General features: G+C 44.6%; 1 protein-coding gene across 1 annotated transcript in view; it reads left to right on the top strand.

The window, feature by feature from the left end:
- The window catches only part of SLC12A4 (solute carrier family 12 member 4), a 450,549-nt gene that overhangs the window by 327,714 nt on the left and 100,670 nt on the right, over positions 1-22,165 (top strand). The window contains exon 18 of the mRNA XM_069740162.1: positions 19,195-19,390. Coding sequence (XP_069596263.1) covers positions 19,195-19,390 — 196 coding nt within the window. The remainder of the gene's footprint in view (positions 1-19,194; positions 19,391-22,165) is intronic.

The raw sequence follows: 22,165 nt of genomic DNA, 5'->3' as shown, positions 1-22,165 counted from the left end.
CGGCTTTTGGCGGCGGTAGGCCCAACAGCGCCCATGGTCCCGGGTGGCTGCGCCTTCCTCACGGCGACTCCGTCCCCTTTGCAACGCTTCTGGTCGGGCCTGTATTGGCTGGCCGCAACCCGCGGCCGCTAATTTAGTCCCCGGCTTTTTGCCGCGGTAGGCCCAACAGCGCCCATGGTCCCAGCCGACTCCGCCCCCTTTACAGCGCTTCTGGCTGGGCCTGTACGGAGGGGGCAGGGACTCGCTCTGCATACTTCCTGGCCTCCCCTGCCCTTTTGTCTACGCCCACTGGCTGGCCTCGACCAATGAATATCCGGGACAGACAGACGGAAGTGCCCCTTAGGCTAGGGTCACATTGCGTTAGTGCAATCCGTTTAGCGCTAGCGGGTTGCGCTAACGCAATGTTTTTAATGGGGCCGCGTCCCGGGGTCACGGTAACGTCCCCGCTCTCGCAGATCCCCGATCTGCGAGAGCGGGGAACGGACCGCGGGCGCGCCTCGGACGCTGCAAGCAGTGTCTGCGGCGCGCCAGGAAACACCGGCGCGTCGCTAGCGCGTGCCGAACATGGCACGCGCTAGTGCTGCGCGTTCCCGTTGCCGTGAATGGGCGCGCTAACGGACGCGTTGCACGGCGTTAATTTCGCCGTGCAACGCTGTCCGTTAGCGCTTTCCCATTAACGCAATGGGAACCAAGCCTTAGACAATTATATAGATAGATTGAGTCCTCAAGGGTTGATACCTTTTAATGGCTAACTGAAAAGATGGTAACAAATTGAAAGCTTTTGAGACTACTCTATCCACTGGCTAACACGGTACCAAGATATATATATCTCCTGTATGGTAATTTTAGGCACACAGTAACAAAATTTAAATACGGTAATCCCAGATAACCCCTTAAATTTTAATACAATGAAAGCGGTGTCTGATATACTGTTGGTTTGCTTTATGCCTTGTTCTAACTATCACATCACTCAAATGACCTTCCCTGTCCCAGATTTTTCTGCTTCCCTTGATTTCCCAACCACTGCTCTCTCACTTATCCAGCTGTGTTAATGATCGGGACTTCATTGACACACTCTGTAATGTTAACCAAGTGAACCATCTGCATATGCATTGACAAATTGCATTTCTGGCGCTTACGCAGAAGAATCTTTTGGTTTACAGCAGGTCCAGGCAACCTCTTATTTACTCATGCATCAATGAATTAGAGCTTTTTCTTACCAAGTAAAGCTAGGTTCACATCACGTTGGGGCAATCCGGTTAATGGAACCATTTCTAAGTTGCACGAACGCTATGTAACGCATCCGTTAACGCACCCATAGACTTACATTAGCGTAACGCATCCTAACGCATGTCAAAATCGGCATGTGTTAGCCATGGTCTGTTACTTTGTGATGCACCTTTGAACGCGGACTACCGTGTTTTCGGGTACGTTATGGCGAATGCACAGCGAACGGAATCGTTCGCTCTGTATAGAACCCTATTGCTAACACATGCTGATGCAATGCAACCATGCGTTAGCTCATGCATTAACGCGATCACAAAAATACAGACAATTTGGGGCTCATTTTTAGCAAATCCATTTAACGGATCCGTTAGTCAGATTGCCCTAACGCTATGTAAACCTAGCCTAAACCAGGATATCAATTGGCTCCTGTGCGTTTGCACTGCCACACGATCTTACTGTGTTTGCATGCCAGCACATTCAGGAGGAGCTGTCGAAGTTTAACTCAACTTTGTGAAAAGCATAAATGAAACTACAGTGGTCAAATTTGTATATAGTATAAAGTGCACATCATGATACAAGTGCATGGAACTAGTGCTAGCATTCAACATGTTAATATAGATCACAGAAACCTCCACAACAGGCGGCACAGATGTCACGTATAGGAGACATCAGTCTTTATAATTGTAAGTGACATAATTGCTAGGAGGGGTTGTTGACGTATATTCGATTAATTCATACCCATGAGCCAGGCAGATATCTCTGCCATTTTTTAATGAGTGTATATATATATATATATATATATATATATATACATATATATATATATATATATATATATATATATATATATCACTTTGCACTTTGTAATGTATAAAACTTTTCAATTGAGCATTAAAGGGAACCTGTCAGCAGGACTGTGCACAGTAACCTACACACAGTGTCAGGTCGGCACCGTTATACTGATTACAATGATATCTTGATTAATGAAATCCATCTTGTGGTTGTTGATAAATCTTTATTTTCAGTTTTGAGTTAATGAAATGCTCGTGCCCCGGGGCTGCCTGGAGGGGGGGTCTTCATGTGGTGCTCTGATTACATATGTGTTATGATCCGGTGACCTTGGAGCTGCATGAGAACTTTCACTGGAGAAGGTGGCCACTGTACTGAACGCAATCCTGAGCTTAACACCGCAACTAGAAGTAGCCGTGGAGTGTACCTAACACACCTAGACACCTCGTCACAGCCGGAGGACTAATTACCCCTAAAGATGGAAATAGGAATACTATCTCGCCTCCGAGAAAATCCCCAAAGGATAGACAGCCCCCCACAAATATTGACGGTGAGTCGGAGAGGAAAAAACATGCACAGGAGGCCACACTAGCTAGATAGGACAGAGTTCTGACAGACCGAACATTCAGTGTCTCCCTCCCCCACACCACCTCCTCACTTCGCCCCTTGTCAGTCGGTGTTCCTCAAGGCTCTGTTCTAGGACCCCTACTCTTCTCCATCTACACTTTCGGCCTGGGACAGCTCATAGAATCCCACGGTATGCAGTACCATCTCTACGCTGACGACACGCAGATCTACCTCTCCGGACCTGACCTCTCCTCCTTGCTTACCAAAATCCCGCACTGTCTGTCTGCCATTTCAGCCTTCTTTTCTGCTCGCTTTCTACAACTGAACATGGACAAAACAGAATTCATCATCTTTCCCCCATCTCACTCTACCCCTCCACCAGACCTATCCATCAATGTCAATGGCTGCTCACTATCCCCAGTCCCACACGCCCGGTGCCTCGGGGTGATCCTTGACTCTGCCCTCTCTTTCAAGCCACATATCCAAGCCCTTGCCTCCTCCTGTCGTCTCAAACTCAAAAATATTTCCCGGATCCGTGCTTTCCTTGACCGCAACACTGCAAAAACGCTAGTGCATGCCCTTATCATCTCCCGCCTCGACTACTGCAACCTCCTACTCTCTGGACTCCCCTCTAGCACTCTGGCACCACTCCAATCCATCCTACACTCTGCTGCCCGACTAATCCACCTGTCCCCCCGCTATTCCCCAGCCTCTCCCCTGTGTCAAGCCCTTCACTGGCTTCCTATCGCCCCCAGAGACTCCAGTTCAAAACCCTCACACTGACATACAAAGCCATCCACAACCTGTCTCCTCCATACCTCTGTGACATGGTCTCCCGGTACCTACCTACACGCGACCTCCGATCCTCCCAAGACCTCCTTCTCTACTCCCCTCTCATCTCTTCTTCCCATAACCGCATCCAAGACTTCTCCCGTGCTTCCCCCATACTCTGGAACTCTCTACCCCAACACATCAGACTTGCGCCTACCATAGAAACCTTCAAAAAGAACCTGAAGACTCATCTCTTCCGACAAGCCTACAGCCTGCAGTGATCCTCAACCTACTGAACAGCCGTACAGCCAGCTCTTCCCTCTCCTAGTGTATCCTCACCCACCCCCTGCAGACAGTGAGCCCTCGCGGGCAGGGTCCTCCCTCCTTATGTACTCGTGTGCCTTGTTATCTGCTCATGTTTAATGTATTTGTCTATATTTGCCCCGTATTCACATGTAAAGCGCCATGGAATAAATGGCGCTATAAAAATGTATAATAATAATAATAATAAATTCTGTGCGGTCAGTATAAAACCCTTCAAAAACATCCACAGCAGAAATTACAAAAACTTCCTACATCTAACTAATAGATGTAGGAGCATAAATCTGCAACTCCAGTGAATCCTACAATCAGAGCAGGAATAAAACTGAAACAAGCACACAGCAGTGTGCCACAGATACAAAAAACCAAACACTTATCTTTGCTGAATTTGGCAGCAAGCAGGAGAAGCCAGAAAGTGATCCATCACTTCACAAGTAACATTGACAACTGGCAAGGGCTAAAGGATCCTGCACACCTAAATATCCCAGTCCGAACTGCAATCATCAGATACACCTGGCCAGGACTGTGACTCAGCGACAACTGCATTCCCACCTACAACCACCGGAGGGAACCCAAGAGCAGAATTCACAACAGTACCCCCCCTTGAGGAGGGGTCACCGAACCCTCACCAGGGCCCCCAGGACGATCAGGACGAGCCAGATGAAAGGCACGGACCAAATCAGCAGCATGGACATCAGAGGCAAAAACCCAAGAATTATCCTCCTGGCCATAACCCTTCCATTTGACCAGGTACTGAAGCTTCCGCCTCGAAAAACAGGAATCCAAAATCTTCTCAACAACATATTCCAACTCCCCATCAACCAACACAGGGGCCGGAGGATCAACAGAGGGAACAGCGGGCTCCACATATTTCCACAGCAAAGATCTATGGAAGACATTATGGATAGCAAAAGAGGCCGGAAGCGCCAGTCGAAAAGACACCGGATTAATAATCTCAGAAATCCTATAAGGACCAATAAACCGAGGTTTAAACTTAGGAGAAGAAACCTTCATAGGAACATGATGGGAGGACAACCAGACCAGATCCCCAACCCGAAGCCAGGAACCAACACACCGACGACGATTAGCAAAACGTTGAGCCTCTTCTTGAGACAACACCAACTTGTCCACCACATGAGCCCAAATCTGCTGCAACCTGTCCACCACAGAATCCACACCAGGACAGTCAGAAGGCTCAATCTGCCCAGAAGAAAAACGAGGATGAAAACCAAAATTACAAAAGAAAGGCGAAACCAAGGTAGCAGAACTAGCCCGATTATTAAGGGCAAACTCGGCCAATGGCAAGAAAGCCACCCAATCATCCTGATCAGCAGACAAAAAGCATCTCAAATAAGTCTCCAAGGTCTGATTAGTGCGCTCGGTCTGGCCATTTGTCTGAGGATGAAATGCAGAAGAAAAAGACAAATCAATGCCCAGCCTAGCACAAAAGGCCCGCCAAAACCTAGAAACAAACTGGGAACCTCTGTCGGACACAATATTCTCCGGAATACCATGCAAACGAACCACATGCTGAAAAAAACAACAGAACCAAATCTGAAGAGGAAGGCAATTTAGGCAAGGGCACCAAATGAACCATCTTAGAGAACCGGTCACAAACAACCCAGATAACAGACATCTTCTGGGAGACCGGAAGATCAGAAATAAAATCCATCGAAATATGCGTCCAGGGCCTCTCAGGGATTGGCAATAGCAAAAGCAACCCACTAGCACGGGAACAACAAGGCTTAGCCTTTGCACAAGTCCCACAGGACTGCACAAAAGAACGCACATCACGTGACAATGAAGGCCACCAAAAGGACCTACCAACCAAATCTCTGGTACCAAAAATGCCAGGATGACCAGCCAACACGGAACAGTAAACCTCAGAAATCGCTCTACTAGTCCATCTGTCAGGAACAAACAATTTCCCCACAGGACAGAGGTCAGGTCTGTCAGCCTGAAATTCCTGAAGAGCCCGTCGTAAATCAGGGGAAATGGCAGAAAGGACCACCCCATCTTTCAGAATACCGACCGGCTCCAAGACCTCAGGAGAATCAGGCAAAAAACTCCTAGAGAGGGCATCAGCCTTAATATTCTTAGAACCCGGAAGGTACGAGACCACGAAATCAAAACGGGAAAAAAACAAGGACCATCGAGCCTGTCTAGGATTCAGCCGTCTAGCAGACTCGAGGTAAATCAAATTCTTATGATCGGTCAAGACCACAATATGGTGCTTAGCTCCCTCAAGCCAATGTCGCCACTCCTCAAACGCCCACTTCATAGCCAACAACTCCCGATTGCCGACATCATAATTGCGTTCAGCAGGCGAAAATTTACGGGAAAAGAAGGCACACGGTTTCATTAAGGAACCAACAGGATCCCTCTGAGAAAAAACGGCCCCTGCCCCAATCTCAGAAGCGTCAACCTCAACCTGAAACGGAAGAGAAAGATCCGTTTGGCGCAACACTGGAGCAGAAGTAAATCGACGTTTAAGCTCCTGAAAGGCAGAGACAGCAGCAGATGACCAATTCGCCACATCAGCGCCTTTCTTCGTCAAATCGGTCAAGGGTTTAACCACGCTAGAAAAATTAGCAATGAAACGGCGATAAAAATTTGCAAAACCCAATAATTTCTGAAGGCTCTTCACGGATGTGGGCTGAATCCAATCATGAATGGCCTGAACCTGTTATGATGCGGTGGTTTAGGAGCAACATGGAACAAGCTCTGAAGGAAGTGGTATCTGTACTGACCGCAGTCCCTAAGCTCAACACAACACTAGAAGTAGCCGTGGGATGCTCCTAGCTCTCCCTAGGCACCTCGTCACAGCCTAAGAGCTAACTACCCCTAAAGATAGAAGCAGGAAAACTATCTTGCCTCAGAGAAAATCCCCAAAGGATAGATTAGCCCCCCACAAATAATGACTGTGAGTGGAGAGGGAAAAGACATACACAGAATGAAACCAGGATGAGCACAGGAGGCCAGTCTAGCTAGATAGATAGGACAGGATGGAATACTGTGCGGTCAGTATAAAACACAACAAAAATCCACGCAGAGTTTACAAAAATCTCCACACCTGACTAAAGGTGTGGAGGGTAAATCTGCTTCCCAGAGCTTCCAGCAAGACAGAATTAATTCATACTGATAAGCTGGACAAACATAGAAAGCATAGAACGGATAAGTCCACAATCTGTGGACTGAAAAGAGCAAGCAAGAACTTAGCTTTGCTGAACTAGTCAGGATAACAGGGAAATCCAAAGAGATGTGAATCCAACCAGGAACCATTTGCAAGTGGCACTGGCTGAAGGAAAGAGCCAGGCATAAATAGCCGAGCAGAAAAGACAATCAGTGGAAGCAGCTGCTGACAGCTAAATCCAAGGAGCATCTATACCACTTGAAACCACAAGAGGGAGCCCAAGAGCAGAACTCACAAAAGTGCCACTTACAACCACCGGAGGGAGCCCAAGAGCGGAATTCACAACAGTACCCCCACCTTGAGGAGGGGTCACCGAACCCTCACCAGAGCCCCCAGGCCGGTCAGGACGAGCCAAGTGAAAAGCACGAACCAAATCGGTGGCATGGACATCGGAGGCAACAACCCAAGAATTATCCTCCTGGCCATAACCCTTCCACTTGACAAGATACTGAAGCCTTCGCCTCGAAAAACGAGAATCCAAAATCTTCTCAACCTCATATTCCAACTCTCCCCTAACCAACACCGGGGCAGGAGGGTCAACCGAGGGAACAACGGGCACCACATATCTCCGCAACAAAGATCTATGGAAAACATGAATAGCAAAAGAGGCTGGAAGAGCCAAAAGAAAAGACACCGGATTAATAATTTCAGAAATTATATAAGGACCAATAAACCGAGGCTTAAACTTAGGGGAAGAAACCTTCATAGGAACATGACGAGAAGACAACCAAACCAAATCCCCCACACGAAGCCGGGGACCAACACACCGACGGCGGTTAGCAAAACGTTGAGCCCTTTCCTGAGACAACGTCAAATTGTCCACCACATGAGTCCAAATCTGCTGCAGCCTTTCCACCACAGAATCAACACCAGGACAATCAGAAGGCTCAACCTGCCCAGAAGAAAAACGAGGATGAAAACCATAATTACAAAAGAAAGGTGAAACCAAAGTAGCCGAACTAGCCCGATTATTAAGGGCAAACTCGGCCAACGGCAAGAAAGACACCCAATCATCCTGATCAGCAGACACAAAGCATCTCAAATAAGTCTCCAAGGTCTGATTAGTTCGCTCAGTTTGGCCATTAGTCTGAGGATGAAACGCCGAAGAAAAAGACAAATCAATGCCCATCCTAGCACAAAAGGCCCGCCAAAACCTAGAGACAAACTGAGAACTTCTGTCAGACACACTATTCTCCGGAATGCCATGCAAACGAACCACATGCTGAAAAAACAATGGAACCAGATCTGAGGAGGAAGGCAACTTAGGCAAAGGTACCAGATGGACCATTTTGGAGAACTGGTCACAAACAACCCAGATAACAAACATCTTCTGGAAAACAGGAAGATCCGAAATAAAATCCATGGAAATATGCGTCCAGGGCCTCTCGGGGACCGGCAAAGGCAAAAGCAACCCACTAGCGCGGGAACAGCAAGGCTTGGCTCGGGCACAAGTCCCACAGGACTGCACAAAAGCACGGACATCGCGCGACAAGGAAGGCCACCAAAAGGGCCTAGCAACCAAATCTCTGGTACCAAAAATCCTAGGATGACCAGCCAACACTGAACAATGAACCTCAGAAATCCCCTTACTTGTCCATCCATCAGGAACAAACCGCTTCCCCACAGGACAGCGGTCAGGCCTATCAGCCTGAAATTCCTGAAGCACCCGCCGCAAATCAGGGGAGATGGCAGAAAGAATCACCCCTTCCTTAAGAATGCCAACCGGCTTAAGGACTCCAGGAGAATCAGGCAAAAAACTCCTAGAGAGGGCATCAGCCTTAACATTCTTAGATCCCGGAAGATACGAGACCACAAAATCAAAATGGGAGAAAAACAGGGACCATCGAGCCTGTCTAGGATTCAGCCGCTTGTCGACTCTAGGTAAATCAGATTCTTATGATCGGTCAGGACCACAACGCTGTGCTTAGCTCCCTCAAGCCAATGTCGCCACTCCTCAAACGCCCACTTCATAGCCAACAACTCCCGATTGCCGACATCATAATTGCGTTCCGCAGGCGAAAACTTTCTGGAAAAAAAAGCACACGGTTTCATCAAAGAACCATCAGACTCCCTCTGAGACAAGACGGCCCCTGTCCCAATCTCAGAAGCGTCGACCTCAACCTGAAAAGGAAGAGAAACATCCGGCTGACGCAACACAGGGGCAGAAGTAAATCGGCGTTTAAGCTCCTGAAAGGCCTCAACAGCCTCAGAGGACCAATACGTCACATCAGCGCCTTTCTTCGTCAAATCAGTAAGGGGCTTAACCACACTGGAAAAGTTGGCAATGAAACGGCGATAGAAATTAGCAAAGCCCAAAAATTTTTGAAGGCCCTTCACAGATGTGGGTTGAATCCAGTCATGAATAGCTTGGACCTTAACAGGATCCATTTCTATAAACGAGGGAGAAAAAATAAAACCCAAAAAAGAGACCTTCTGAACTCCGAATAGGCACTTAGACCCCTTCACAAACAAAGCATTATCACGAAGGATCTGGAACACCATCCTGACCTGCTTCACATGAGACTCCCAATCATCGGAAAAAATCAAAATATCATCCAAATATACGACCATGAATTTATCAAGATAATTGCGGAAAATATCATGCATGAAGGACTGGAACACAGATGGAGCATTAGAGAGCCCAAATGGCATCACAAGGTATTCAAAATGGCCTTCGGGCGTATTAAATGCAGTTTTCCATTCGTCACCCTGTTTAATACGAACAAGATTATATGCCCCTCAGAGGTCAATCTTAGTAAACCAACTAGCCCCCTTAATCTGAGCAAACAAATCAGTAAGCAAAGGCAAGGGGTATTGGAATTTGACTGTGATCTTATTAAGAAGACGATAATCTATACAGGGTCTCAAGGAGCCATCCTTCTTAGCAACAAAAAAGAAACCCGCTCCCAATGGTGATGAAGAGGGCCAAATATGCCCCTTCTCCAAAGACTCCTTAACATAACTCCGCATGGCGGCATGCTCTGGCACAGACCGATTGAAAAGTCGGCCCTTAGGGAACTTGCAACCAGGAATCAAGTTAATAGCACAATCACAGTCCCTGTGCGGTGGAAGGGAACTGGACTTGGGCTCATCAAATACATCCTGAAAATCCGACAAAAACTCAGGGACCTCAGAAGAGGGGGAAGAGGAAATTGACATCAAAGGCACGTCACTATGTATCCCTTGACAACCCCAACTAGTCACAGACATAGTTTTCCAATCCAGCACCGGATTATGTTCCTGTAACCATGGAAAACCCAGTACAACAACATCATGCAGGTTATGCAACACCAGAAAACGGCAATCTTCCTGATGTGCTGGAGCCATGTACATAGTCATCTGCGTCCAGTACTGAGGTTTATCCTTGGCCAAGGGTGTAGCTTCAATACCCCTCAAAGGAATAGGGCTCTGCAAAGGCTGCAAGGAAAAACCACAGCGCCTGGCGAATTCTAAGTCCATTAAGTTCAGGGCAGCGCCTGAATCCACAAATGCCATGACAGAAAAGGACGACAATGAGCAAATCAGGGTCACAGATAAAAGAAATTTAGGCTGTATAGTACTAATGGTAACAGACCTAGCGACTCTCTTAGTACGCTTAGGGCAATCAGAGATAACATGAGCAGAATCACCACAGTAAAAACACAGCCTATTCTGACGTCTGAATTCCTGCCGTTCTGTTCTAGTCAAAATCCTATCACATTGCATAGGTTCAGGACTCTGCTCAGAGGACACTGCCATATGGTGCACAACTTTGCGCTCGCGCAGACGCCGATCAATCTGAATGGCTAGAGACATAGATTCGCTCAAACCAGCAGGCGTAGGAAAGCCCACCATAACATCTTTAAGGGCTTCAGAAAGACCTTTTCTGAAAATTGCAGCCAGAGCCTCCTCATTCCATTTAGTGAGCACAGACCATTTTCTAAATTACTGGCAGTATAATTCTGCCGCTTCCTGACCTTGACACAAGGCCAACAGGGTTTTTTCTGCATGATCCACAGAATTAGGTTCGTCATACAATAATCCGAGCGCTTGAAAAAATGCGTCTACATTCAGCAATGCTGGATCCCCTGATTCAAGGGAGAATGCCCAGTCCTGAGGGTCATCACGCAGCAAGGATATGATGATTTTTACTTGCTGAATGGGATCACCAGAAGAACGGGGTTTCAAAGCAAAAAAACAATTTGCAGTTATTTTTAAAGTTAAAAAACTTGGATCTGTCCCCAAAAAAACAAATCAGGAGTAGGAATTCTAGGCTCTAAAGCCGGAGTCTGGACAACATAATCTTGGATACTCTGTACTCTTGCAGCAAGTTGATCCACACGAGAAAACAAACCCTGAACATCCATGCCAGAGCATATATCCTGAACCACCCAGAGATCAAGAGGATAAAAGAGACAAACCAGAGCACAGGAAAAAAAATGGTTCAGAACTTTCTTTTCCTTCTTTTGAGATGCGTTTAATTCATTTTTGGCCACTTGTACTGTTATGATGCGTTGGTTTAGGAGCAACATGGAACGAGCTCTGAAGGAAGTGGTATCTGTACTGACCGCAGTCCCTAAGCTCAACACAACACTAGAAGTAGCCGTGGGATGCTCCTAACTCTCCCTAGGCACCTCGTCAACATAGAAAACATAGAACGGATAAGTCCACAATCTGTGGACAGAAAAGAGCAAGCAAGAACTTAGCTTTGCTGAAGTAGTCAGGATAACAGGGAAATCCAAAGGAACCATTTACAAGTGGCACTGGCTGAAGGAAAGAGCCAGGCATAAATAGCCGAGCAGAAAAGACAATCAGTGGAAGCAGCTGCTGACAGCTAAATCCAAGGAGCAGCCATACCACTTGAAACCACAAGAGGGAGCCCAAGAGCAGAACTCACAAAAGTGCCACTTACAACCACCGGAGGGAGCCCAAGAGCGGAATTCACAACAGAACCTTAACCGGATCCATCTCTATAAACGAGGGAGAAAAAATGAAGCCCAAAAAAGAGACTTTATGCACCCCAAAGAGACACTTAGACCCTTTCACAAACAGGGCATTGTCACGAAGGATCTGAAATATCATCCTGACCTGTTGCACATGAGACTCCCAATCATCGGAAAAAATCAAAATATCGTCCAAATATACAATCAAGAATTTATCAAGATAATTCCGGAAAATATCATGCATAAAGGACTGAAAAACAGATAACGCATTAGAGAGTCCGAATGGCATCACAAGGTATTCAAAATGGCCTTCGGGCGTGTTAAACGCAGTTTTCCATTCATCACCCTGCTTAATATGAACAAGATTATATGCCCCTCGAAGGTCAATCTTCGTAAACCAACTAGCTCCCTTAATCCTAGCAAACAAATCGGAAAGCAAAGGTAAAGGGTATTGAAACTTGACCGTGATTTTATTCAAGAGGTGATAATCTATACAAGGTCTCAAGGAACCATCTTTTTTAGCAACAAAAAAGAACCCCGCTCCCAACGGTGAAGAAGATGGTCGAATATGTCCTTTCTCCAAAGACTCCTTAATATAGCTCCGCATGGCGGTATGTTCAGGCACAGATAGGTTGAAAAGTCGACCCTTAGGAAACTTACAGCCTGGAATCAAGTCAATAGCACAATCACAGTCCCTGTGCGGTGGAAGGAAACTGGACTTGGGCTCATCGAATACATCCTGAAAATCAGAAAAAAACTCTGGAATCTCAGAAGGTGAAGAAGAGGAGATTGACGTCAAAGGAACATCATTATGAACCCCCTGACAACCCCAACTAGTCACAGACATGGACTTCCAGTCCAACACAGGATTATGTACCTGCAACCACGGAAAACCCAGCACGACAACATCATGCAAGTTATCCAACACCAGAAATCGACAATCTTCCTGATGGGCTGTCGCCATACGCATGGTTACCTGTGTCCAAAACTGGGGCTTATTTTTAGCCAAGGATGTAGCATCAATGCCCCTTAGAGGAATAGGGTTCTGCAAAGGCTGCAAGGGAAAACCACAACGCTTGGCAAACTCAAAGTCCATTAAATTCAAGGTGGCGCCTGAATCCACAAACGCCATGACAGAAAATGATGACAATGAACAGATCAAGGACACAGATAACAGAAATTTAGGTTGCACAGTACTGATGGTAATTGAACTGGCGATCCTCTTTGTCCGCTTAGGGCAGACAGAAATGACATGAGAAGCATCGCCACAATAATAACACAACCTATTTTGACGTCTGAAACCTTTTCGTTCCGTTCTAGACAGAATCCTATCACATTGCATAGGCTCAGGAATTTGCTCTGAGGATAACGCCACAGCGCACACAGTTCTGCGCTCCCGCAGGCGTCGGTCAATCTGAATGGCCAGAGACATAGATTCACTCAGACCGGAAGGCGTGGGAAACCCCACCATAACATCTTTAACGGATTCAGAAAGCCCCCTTCTGAAAATTGCCGCTAAAGCATCATTATTCCATTTAGTCAACACAGACCATTTTCTGAATTTCTGACAATACAATTCTGCTGCCTCTTGACCCTGAGACATGGCCAACAAGGTCTTCTCAGCTTGATCAACAGAATTAGGTTCATCATATAATAATCCTAAAGCCTGAAAAAAGGAGTCAATATTAAGCAAAGCCGGATTCCCAGATTCCAGGGAAAACGCCCACTCCTGCGGGTCGCCACGCAGCAGTGAAATAACGATTTTTACCTGCTGAATGGAATCACCAGAGGATCGAGGTCTCAGGGCAAAAAAAAGTTTACAGTTGTTTTTGAAACTCAAAAATTTAGACCTGTCACCAGAAAACAAATCAGGAGTAGGAATCTTAGGTTCTAAAGCAGGAGTCTGAATAATATAATCAGAAATACCTTGCACCCTAGCAGCAATCTGGTCTACATGAGAAGCTAAATCCTGAACATTCATGCTTGCACCAGGCTCCTTAGCCACCCAGATATTAAGAGGGAGGAGAACACAAAACAGACTAGAGAAAAAAAAATGGCTCAAGAGCTTCCTTCCCTTCTGAGATGCATTTAACTCATTGTTGGCCAGTTGTACTGTTATGATCCGGTGACCTTGGAGCTGCATGAGAACTTTCACTGGAGAAGGTGGCCACTGTACTGAACGCAATCCTGAACTTAACACCGCAACTAGAAGTAGCCGTGGAGTGTACCTAACACACCTAGACACCTCGTCACAGCCGGAGGACTAATTACCCCTAAAGATGGAAATAGGATTACTATCTCGCCTCAGAGAAAATCCCCAAAGGATAGACAGCCCCCCACAAATATTGGCGGTGAGTCGGAGAGGAAAAAACATACACAGGCAGAAAACAGGATTTAGTACAGGAGGCCACACTAGCTAGATAGGACAGGATAGGACAGAGTTCTGTGAGGTCAGTATAAAACCCTTCAAAAACATCCACAGCAGAAATTACAAAAACTTCCTACATCTAACTAATAGATGTAGGAGCGTAAATCTGCAACTCCAGTGAATCCTACAATCAGAGCAGGAATAAAACTGAAACAAGCACACAGCAGTGTGCCACAGATACAAAAACCAAACACTTATCTTTGCTGAATTTGGCAGCAAGCAGGAGAAGCCAGAAAGTGATCCATCACTTCACAAGTAACATTGACAACTGGCAAGGGCTAAAGGATCCTGCACACCTAAATATCCCAGTCCGAACTGCAATCATCAGATACACCTGGCCAGGACTGTGACTCAGAGACAACTGCATTCCCACCTACAACCACCGGAGGGAACCCAAGAGCAGAATTCACAACACATATGCATCTGTATGGCTTCTGACAGGTCACTGAGCCTTCATTTTACATACTGCATATCTTATTATTTTGAGAGAAAAAAATCACATTCATCATGCAGGCTTCGGCAGTGCCGCCTGCGCTGTAGCATGATCGGATTTATAATATCCATATATAAATTTTATTTAGTGTTATAAATTTTTTCTTTAAAAAAGTCTCTCAAAATAGCATTGGCTGCACCTGTGCAGTAGCATAATTCGTAACGTGATGGATTCTACTGTGCCGGTGACAATGCCGCCGCCATTTTGCTAGAGGGAAAAAAAATTGGCGATCGCAATTATGCTACTGCTCTGGCACGGCTATCGCCATTTTGAGAGAATTTTTTTTTTTTACTTAAATTTGTCACTAAATAAAATGAATATATGGATATTCTAGATCCGATGTTGCTACGGTGCAGGCACCGACATGATGAATGTATTTTTTTTTCAGAACAATAAGATACAGTATGTAAACTTTGGTGCAGGTCAGTGAGGGATCAATTAATGACCTGTCAGAAGCCATACAGATGAATACATAATCAGACCACCACATGAAGACCCACCCCGAAGCAGGAGCATATCATTAACTCAAAACTGAAAATAAAGGTTAAACAACAACCACAAGACAGATTTCATCACCAGGTATTATTGTAATCAGTATAACGGCACCAACCTGACACTGTGTGTAGGTTACTGTGCACAATCCTGCTGACTGGATCCATTCAGCTCTTTGTGTTCTCCCTTCATTAAATATACATAAAATAATTTTAAAAGTAAAAGATGAAAGTTGCACATATTTAAAAAAAAAATATTTATCTACCCATTTGATAATTTTTCAGTTGTCAGCATTTTTTGTTTTAGCTTACATTAAATACTAGCTAAACTTTATTTTATTTAATTATTGATCAGTCTTTGCAAAGATATGTGTAAAACTTTGTGATCTACTTAATTCCTTTACTTTGTTTGCTTACCTCCAATTTCCATGCTGAAATATTTCAACTGCCAAGTCCTTGCGCTTGTACAAGCTGATTTGATCTGTAGGTCTAGCAATATCTGTACTCTTAAGCGATGTTCACACATAATGTTTTTGGTAGGTTTTTCCTGCTGAAAAACCTGCTTTCTTGGCAGTAAAGAAGCTGCAGAGGAAAAGCAGGTTTTGCTTGGATTTTTTTGTGTGCGCGTCTTTTGCTGCATTTTTGTCATTCTGCATTTGTCTCTTGTGCATGCTGATAAAGATTATTGACAAAAAGAAATTACATTGTACTTCATAAGGTTTTGGCACAAAAAACGCAGCAAACCTGATACCTGCATTTTTTTCAGCGTTTTTCCCCACCCGTTATATGCAATTGGTGAAAAATGCTGAAAAAACACTGAAAGTAGTGACATGCTATATTCTGCAAAAATCAAGCAAAGCACTAAATACGGAGGACAAAAAACAAGTTGTTAATGAGATTTCTGAAATCTGGTACTGTAAAACACAGCTGAAAATTTGCATTGAAAAGCATTTAAAAAGCCACGTGTGAACATATTGTTATGTGAGGTTATCTGCTCCTCTCATTCACTCTCAGACACATGGACAGGGGGTCAGAAGTTCACAGAAAGAGGCAGGCATGGATTTGCCAACAGTCAAACAGGTGAATTCCCTGGTGAGCCCCCACACCTCCCAGATAAAGTGCTTTGCAGAGTACACGTAATGCAATACAGAGGGCGCTTCTCATAAACGTTTTTAACAAGCTACCCAGGTTGTTGTTATATTGAAAAAGAGGCTGAGATGACATTGTAGAGAAATAGCAAATTAGTTCAAATCCTCCATCCCTGGGCCTCACTTTCTTAACATCACTGTGGGGGTGCCTTTCCCACTAACTATCTTGCTGCTCTTTGCTGTTATATTATTGGAAAACCCCTTTAAGTAATAAAATTCCTCCCATCATTCAAATGGTAGCCCATTCTAATAGTGTCAGGATGGAGTGCAGACTAAAGAAATATAGTTCCCGAGATCAGTGTCTAAACTGACAGAGGAGCTCTATTGTGAGCACATATACTGGTGAGCAGCTGGAGTAGGGATGTGTCAGGGGAAGGAAATACATTTTCTCAGGTTAAAGGGAACCTGTCTTCCCCAAAATCGAAGGTGAGCTAAGCCCACCGGCATCAGGGCTTATCTACAACATTCAGGAATGCTGTAGATAAGCACCCGATGTATCCTGAAAGATGAGAAAAAGAGGTTTAGAACATACTCACCCAGGGGCAGTCCCGCTGCGGTTCGGTCCGATGGGCGTCGCGGTCCGGTCCAGCGCCTGCCATCTTCTTACGATGATGTCCTCTTCTTGTCTTCATGCTGCGGCTCCAGCACAGGCTTACTTTGTCTGTTGAGGGCACAGCAATGTACTGCAGTGCGCCGGGAAAGGTCAGAGAGGCCTGCGCACTGCAGTACTTTGCTCCGCCCTCAACAGAGCAGACAAAGTGCGCTGGAGCCGCAGCGTGAAGACAAGAAGAGGACGTCATACTATGAGGATGGGAGGCCCCGGAACGGACCGCGACGCCCATCGGATCGGACCACCCACCCAGGTGAGTATAATCTAACCTCTTTTTCTCATCTTTCAGGATACATCGGGGGCTTATATACAGCATTACAGAATGCTGTAGATAAGCCCCTGATGCCGGTGGGCTTACTGTTATGAACAGGTAATTCAGAACCACAATGGACATTGAAGTTCAGAGCACACAAAGTGACCTGACAATAACCAAAAACAAAGGACGAGCTCTGAGACGTGGGAACTCTGCTGACCGCAATCCCTAATCCTAACACACCACACTAGAGGTAGCCGTGGATTGCGCCTAACGCTCCCTATGCAACTCGGCACAGCCTGAGAAACTAACTAGCCCTGAAGATAGAAAAATAAGCCTACCTTGCCTCAGAGAAATTCCCCAAAGGAAAAGGCAGCCCCCCATATATAATGACTGTGAGTAAGAAGAAAATACAAACACAGAGATTAAATAGATTTAGCAAAGTGAGGCCCGACTTACTGAATAGACCGAGGATAGGAAAGATAGCTTTGCGGTCAACACAAAAACCTACAAACAACCACGCAGAGGGGCAAAAAGACCCTCCGCACCGACTAACGGTACGGAGGTGCTCCCTCTGCGTCTCAGAGCTTCCAGCAAGCAAGAAAACCCAATATAGCAAGCTGGACAGAAAAAATAGCAAACAAAAATAACACAAGCAAAACTTAGCTATGCAGGATAGACAGGCCACAGGAACGATCCAGGAGGAAGCAAGACCAATACTAGAACATTGACTGGAGGCCAGGATCAAAGCACCAGGTGGAGTTAAATAGAGCAGCACCTAACGACTTAACCTCATCACCTGAGGAAGGAAACTCAGAAGCCGCAGTACCACTCTCATCCACCAAAGGAAGCTCATAGACAGAACCAGCCGAAGTACCACTCTCGACCACAGGAGGGAGCTTGGCCACAGAATTCACAACAGCTTACCTCACCTTCGATTTTGGGGGTGATAGGTTCCCTTTAATGAGCACAGAGGACTGAGGCTGGAGAAAAAAATAATCCTTTTTGCTCAGCCAGTCATGGACATTTGCTCTGGTAGGTCAACAGTCTGTGTGTTTATGACGCTACACTTCTGTCATTGAGATGCAGGTCTCCAGGGCAGTGTTTCTTCAGAAGGCAGCCTATCTTTACACCTGATTAGGGTGGGCCGTTTTGTTACGGGGGAGGGAGGGGGGGCTTGAAGGGGAGCATTTTATGAGAAACCTTACCTTTTATGGCCTGCTGCTGTCTGTAGCCTTCTGTTGTGTGAGCATGGCCTCGATATCCATGGAAGTACAAGGCATTAGACTAAGGTAGTCATCACTTTTCAGCATTATAGAGTTTATGTACAAATGGGGATTGCTGACTGACCACACTTCTCCTGAAATGACAGCCTCATGGGCATTAGTTTGGTCCAAGATTCATGGTCCGTGTACAAGAAGAATGGAGGGGGGGGGGGTTAGTGTTAGAAAAATATAATAAAAATATGTTTGACAAAGAGGTTAGGGTGCACCTCTTGATTCAATGTTACTGATGGGCTCTTGGCACCCAAGTCCAGTGTCGCACACAGGAGTAAAGTTGCTGGTTAAACTTGCACTATCAGCTACTCTACGTGCATGCACAAAGCAGGGGAAACAGTCCTTTTCAGCTTGGAGTTTGGGAGTAAAGGAAACAAGAAAAGAACATTTCAAGGATTTATAAAAGATCAATAAAAAAAGTTTTTAATATTGAAGTCTGTGTTTTGTTCTTGCAGCCATTTAACATCATGAAACGGCCATATTGGTTTCACTCTTGAATTACTGTAGCACCTGATGCAAATTGTCAGTTCAGTGTGTTCAATCTACACTTAAAACTTATCTAGACTAGACTAGATTAACTAGATGGACCTGCCATCAATGTCTAATCTTCCAATTTTTCAACATTTTAGTTTTTACAGTATGTTTAAGTATGGGTTTTTTTGTGTTGTTTTTTTATAACCATACAATTATATTGATCATTTCAGACCATTAAAAATATGATGGAAATTGAAAAAGTTAAAGGCTTCTGTCAAGTGGTTGTTTCAAATAAAATTAGAGAAGGAATTTCACATTTGATCCAATCATGTGGACTTGGAGGAATGAAGCACAACACTGTAATGCTGGGGTGGCCTTATGGCTGGAGACAAAGTGAAGATCCACGTTCATGGAAAACCTTTATTGGTGAGTCTTTTTTTTTATTTTGTGTAATTACCGTAATCTGCTTTTAAACTGTTATAACACTAAAATATTATTATTAGTGGGAAGTGTTTTTCTGTTTGTAGTATTAGGGTAAGTTCACACAGGGCGTTTTTGCTGCGTTTTTTTGCTGCTATTTTAATTGTCAGCTGCTTTTACAGTACCAGCAAAGCCTATGAGATTTCAGAAATCTCATGCACACACATTGGGTTTTTGTGTGATCAGTATTTTGTGCTTTGCAGCGTTTTTTTTTTACATAGAGCATGTCACTTCTTTCAGCGTTTTTTCTGCATTTTTCACCCATTGACTTGAAAAAGGGAAAAAACGCTGCAAATACGCAGACTGACTTTTCTCGCAACGTATTTGCTGCAGAAAAGTCAAGGAGAGCCACATGTGACGTCACCTGCTACATCTAGAGACTTGAATGTGGGGTCCGACATTAGTGTTTGACACACTGTCATATGCATGACAGTGCGGCAAACACCCCTTCTGATCGGCAGGGAAATCCTCCCCGCCGGTCAGAGAGCCGCAGCTCCCCGCTGTCAGAAGACAGCGGAAGCGCTCAGCTGTGATCGGAGGTGTAAACTTACCTCCGATCACAGGTGTCAGCTGATGAGACTACTGATCCCATCATCTGACAACTAGAGCCGCTAATTAAAGTGAGAGCAGGAGCGGCGAATGTGAGTTTTCATCTGGTTCTCCTGCGCTATAATTAAAAAAAAAAAAAAAACGCGTGGGTCCCCCCTAGTTTTGATAACCGGCCAGACAAAACTCACAACTGGGGGCTGCAACATCCTGCTGTCACCTTCAGCAAGGCTAGTTTATCAAGAATAGAAGGGTCCTCACGCTTTTTCTTAAAATTATTTAAATAATGTAAAAAAAATGGCATGGCCCCCGATTTTTGACAACCAGTCCTGTTTAAACTAGGACTACTGGTATAGTCATTTTGACTACTTGCTTGCAGTAGTTCTAGTCAGGGTTCACGAGTCCAGTAGTCCTAGTGTTAAGCTCACAGCTGGGGGCTGGTGTTCTCAGGCTGGTAAGGGGCCATTGATATAGGGCCCACCCAGCCTAAAAATAGCAGCCCGCAGCTTCCCAGAAAAGGCACATCTATTAGATGCGCCAATTCTGGCGCTTTGTCCTGCTCTTCCCACTTGCCCAGTAGTTGTGGCAAGCAGGGTGATAGGGGGTTAATGTCACCTTGCTATTGTAAGGTGACATTAAGCCGGCTTAGTAATGGAGAGGCGTCAATAAGACACCTATCTATATTCACTCATTCTATCTATTCCACTTTGCCCAATGTACCCTCCTCTAACCCTGTACATCCATCCCCAAAAAACCTCAATTTGGGTGCACATACAGACATCAGTGACCTTTCAATACATGATTACACCATCCATGACAGTTCTAGTTCACCTTTCACCACAGTACTACAGGCTCCTTCTCCCTCCCCCTCTCCATCTTCCACCATCTCACATGTATCTTTTTTATCGATAGTTCCAACGAGACCCATCGTAACAAACACGAACCCCCAAATGTTGACCAATGCGAGCGAAGGGAAAATAAACAATTCTCTTTCTCCACCGAACATACAACAGAATCGAATCACACGTTATTTCCAAAAATTGCCAACACAAATGTGCAAAAAAAGAAAAAGAGAACAAGAGGGACAAGAGGCAGAGGCCTCACAAAGAAATCAAAAACATCTAAAAAATTCAAAACATTTAGAAAGCAAAATGAAGTAAAAATATCAGAAATTAGGAATAAGTGTGATAAATCTACAGTATCGGTAGATCAGAATAAAATAAGTACAGGGATTAATGAGGAAATAAAAAGTATTCCAACAGTAAAAATTTTTAATCTCTCTGATCACTTGTTATCATCCACTGAAATGGGCATCCTAATGAAAGGGTTAAATTTTTGTCCATCACAAAACACTAATGATTTTGAGTTATTTTTGGACTTAAATAGATTCACAAGAAAATTAACCCTATTGAGGCATTTCACAATTAAAGAAAGAAATGCCACAGTACAAACAGATACAAAATTAGTTGACAAAGATATAGATATTTTGGAAACAGAGACCACAAGTGCTAGCAACTACCTACATAAAGAAGTAGTGCCTGTCTCTTCGTTTTATCCGACTCACCATAGGGGGCATTGTCTAGAGACATTTTTTCATCTTGTTTCAGAAGAATTCAGGAATCTGAATAAAAATAGTCTTAGTTCTAATGAGGAACAGAAAGTTGTTGGTAAGAATAAAAGGATAAAAACAAAAAATTTAAAAAAAAAACATTATGTTTACAAAGAGAATATCACACAGCAAGAAAAAAATGCATTGAATTCCTTGAAAAACAACACAGAGATTGTGATAAGACAGGCAGATAAGGGGGGAGGGGTAGTGATTCAGAATAGGCCTGATTACTTGAAAGAAGCCTATAACATTCTATCTGATACTAAATATTATGAAATTTTAAAAAATGATCCTTCAGCCAATTTTAATAAGGAATATCATGGTTTTATAAACAAAGCCCATAAAGAGAATATAATAAATAAAAAAGAAAAGAAATTTTTGACCAACAATACACCAACAATAGCACATTTTTATCATCTTCCAAAGATGCATAAAAATTCCACTAATCCACCTGGTCGCCCGATTATATCTGGTATTGATTCCTTAACAAGTTCATTATCGCATTACATTGATTTATTTCTTCAAGAAATTGTAACTACCCTTCCTTCATATTTGAAAGACTCTGC

This window comes from Ranitomeya imitator, chromosome 9, assembly GCF_032444005.1.
Source record: "Ranitomeya imitator isolate aRanImi1 chromosome 9, aRanImi1.pri, whole genome shotgun sequence".
Lineage (NCBI taxonomy): Eukaryota > Metazoa > Chordata > Amphibia > Anura > Dendrobatidae > Ranitomeya > Ranitomeya imitator.
The sequence above is the reverse complement of the archived record's forward strand: the minus strand, read 5'-3'. Positions and strand labels throughout refer to the sequence as shown.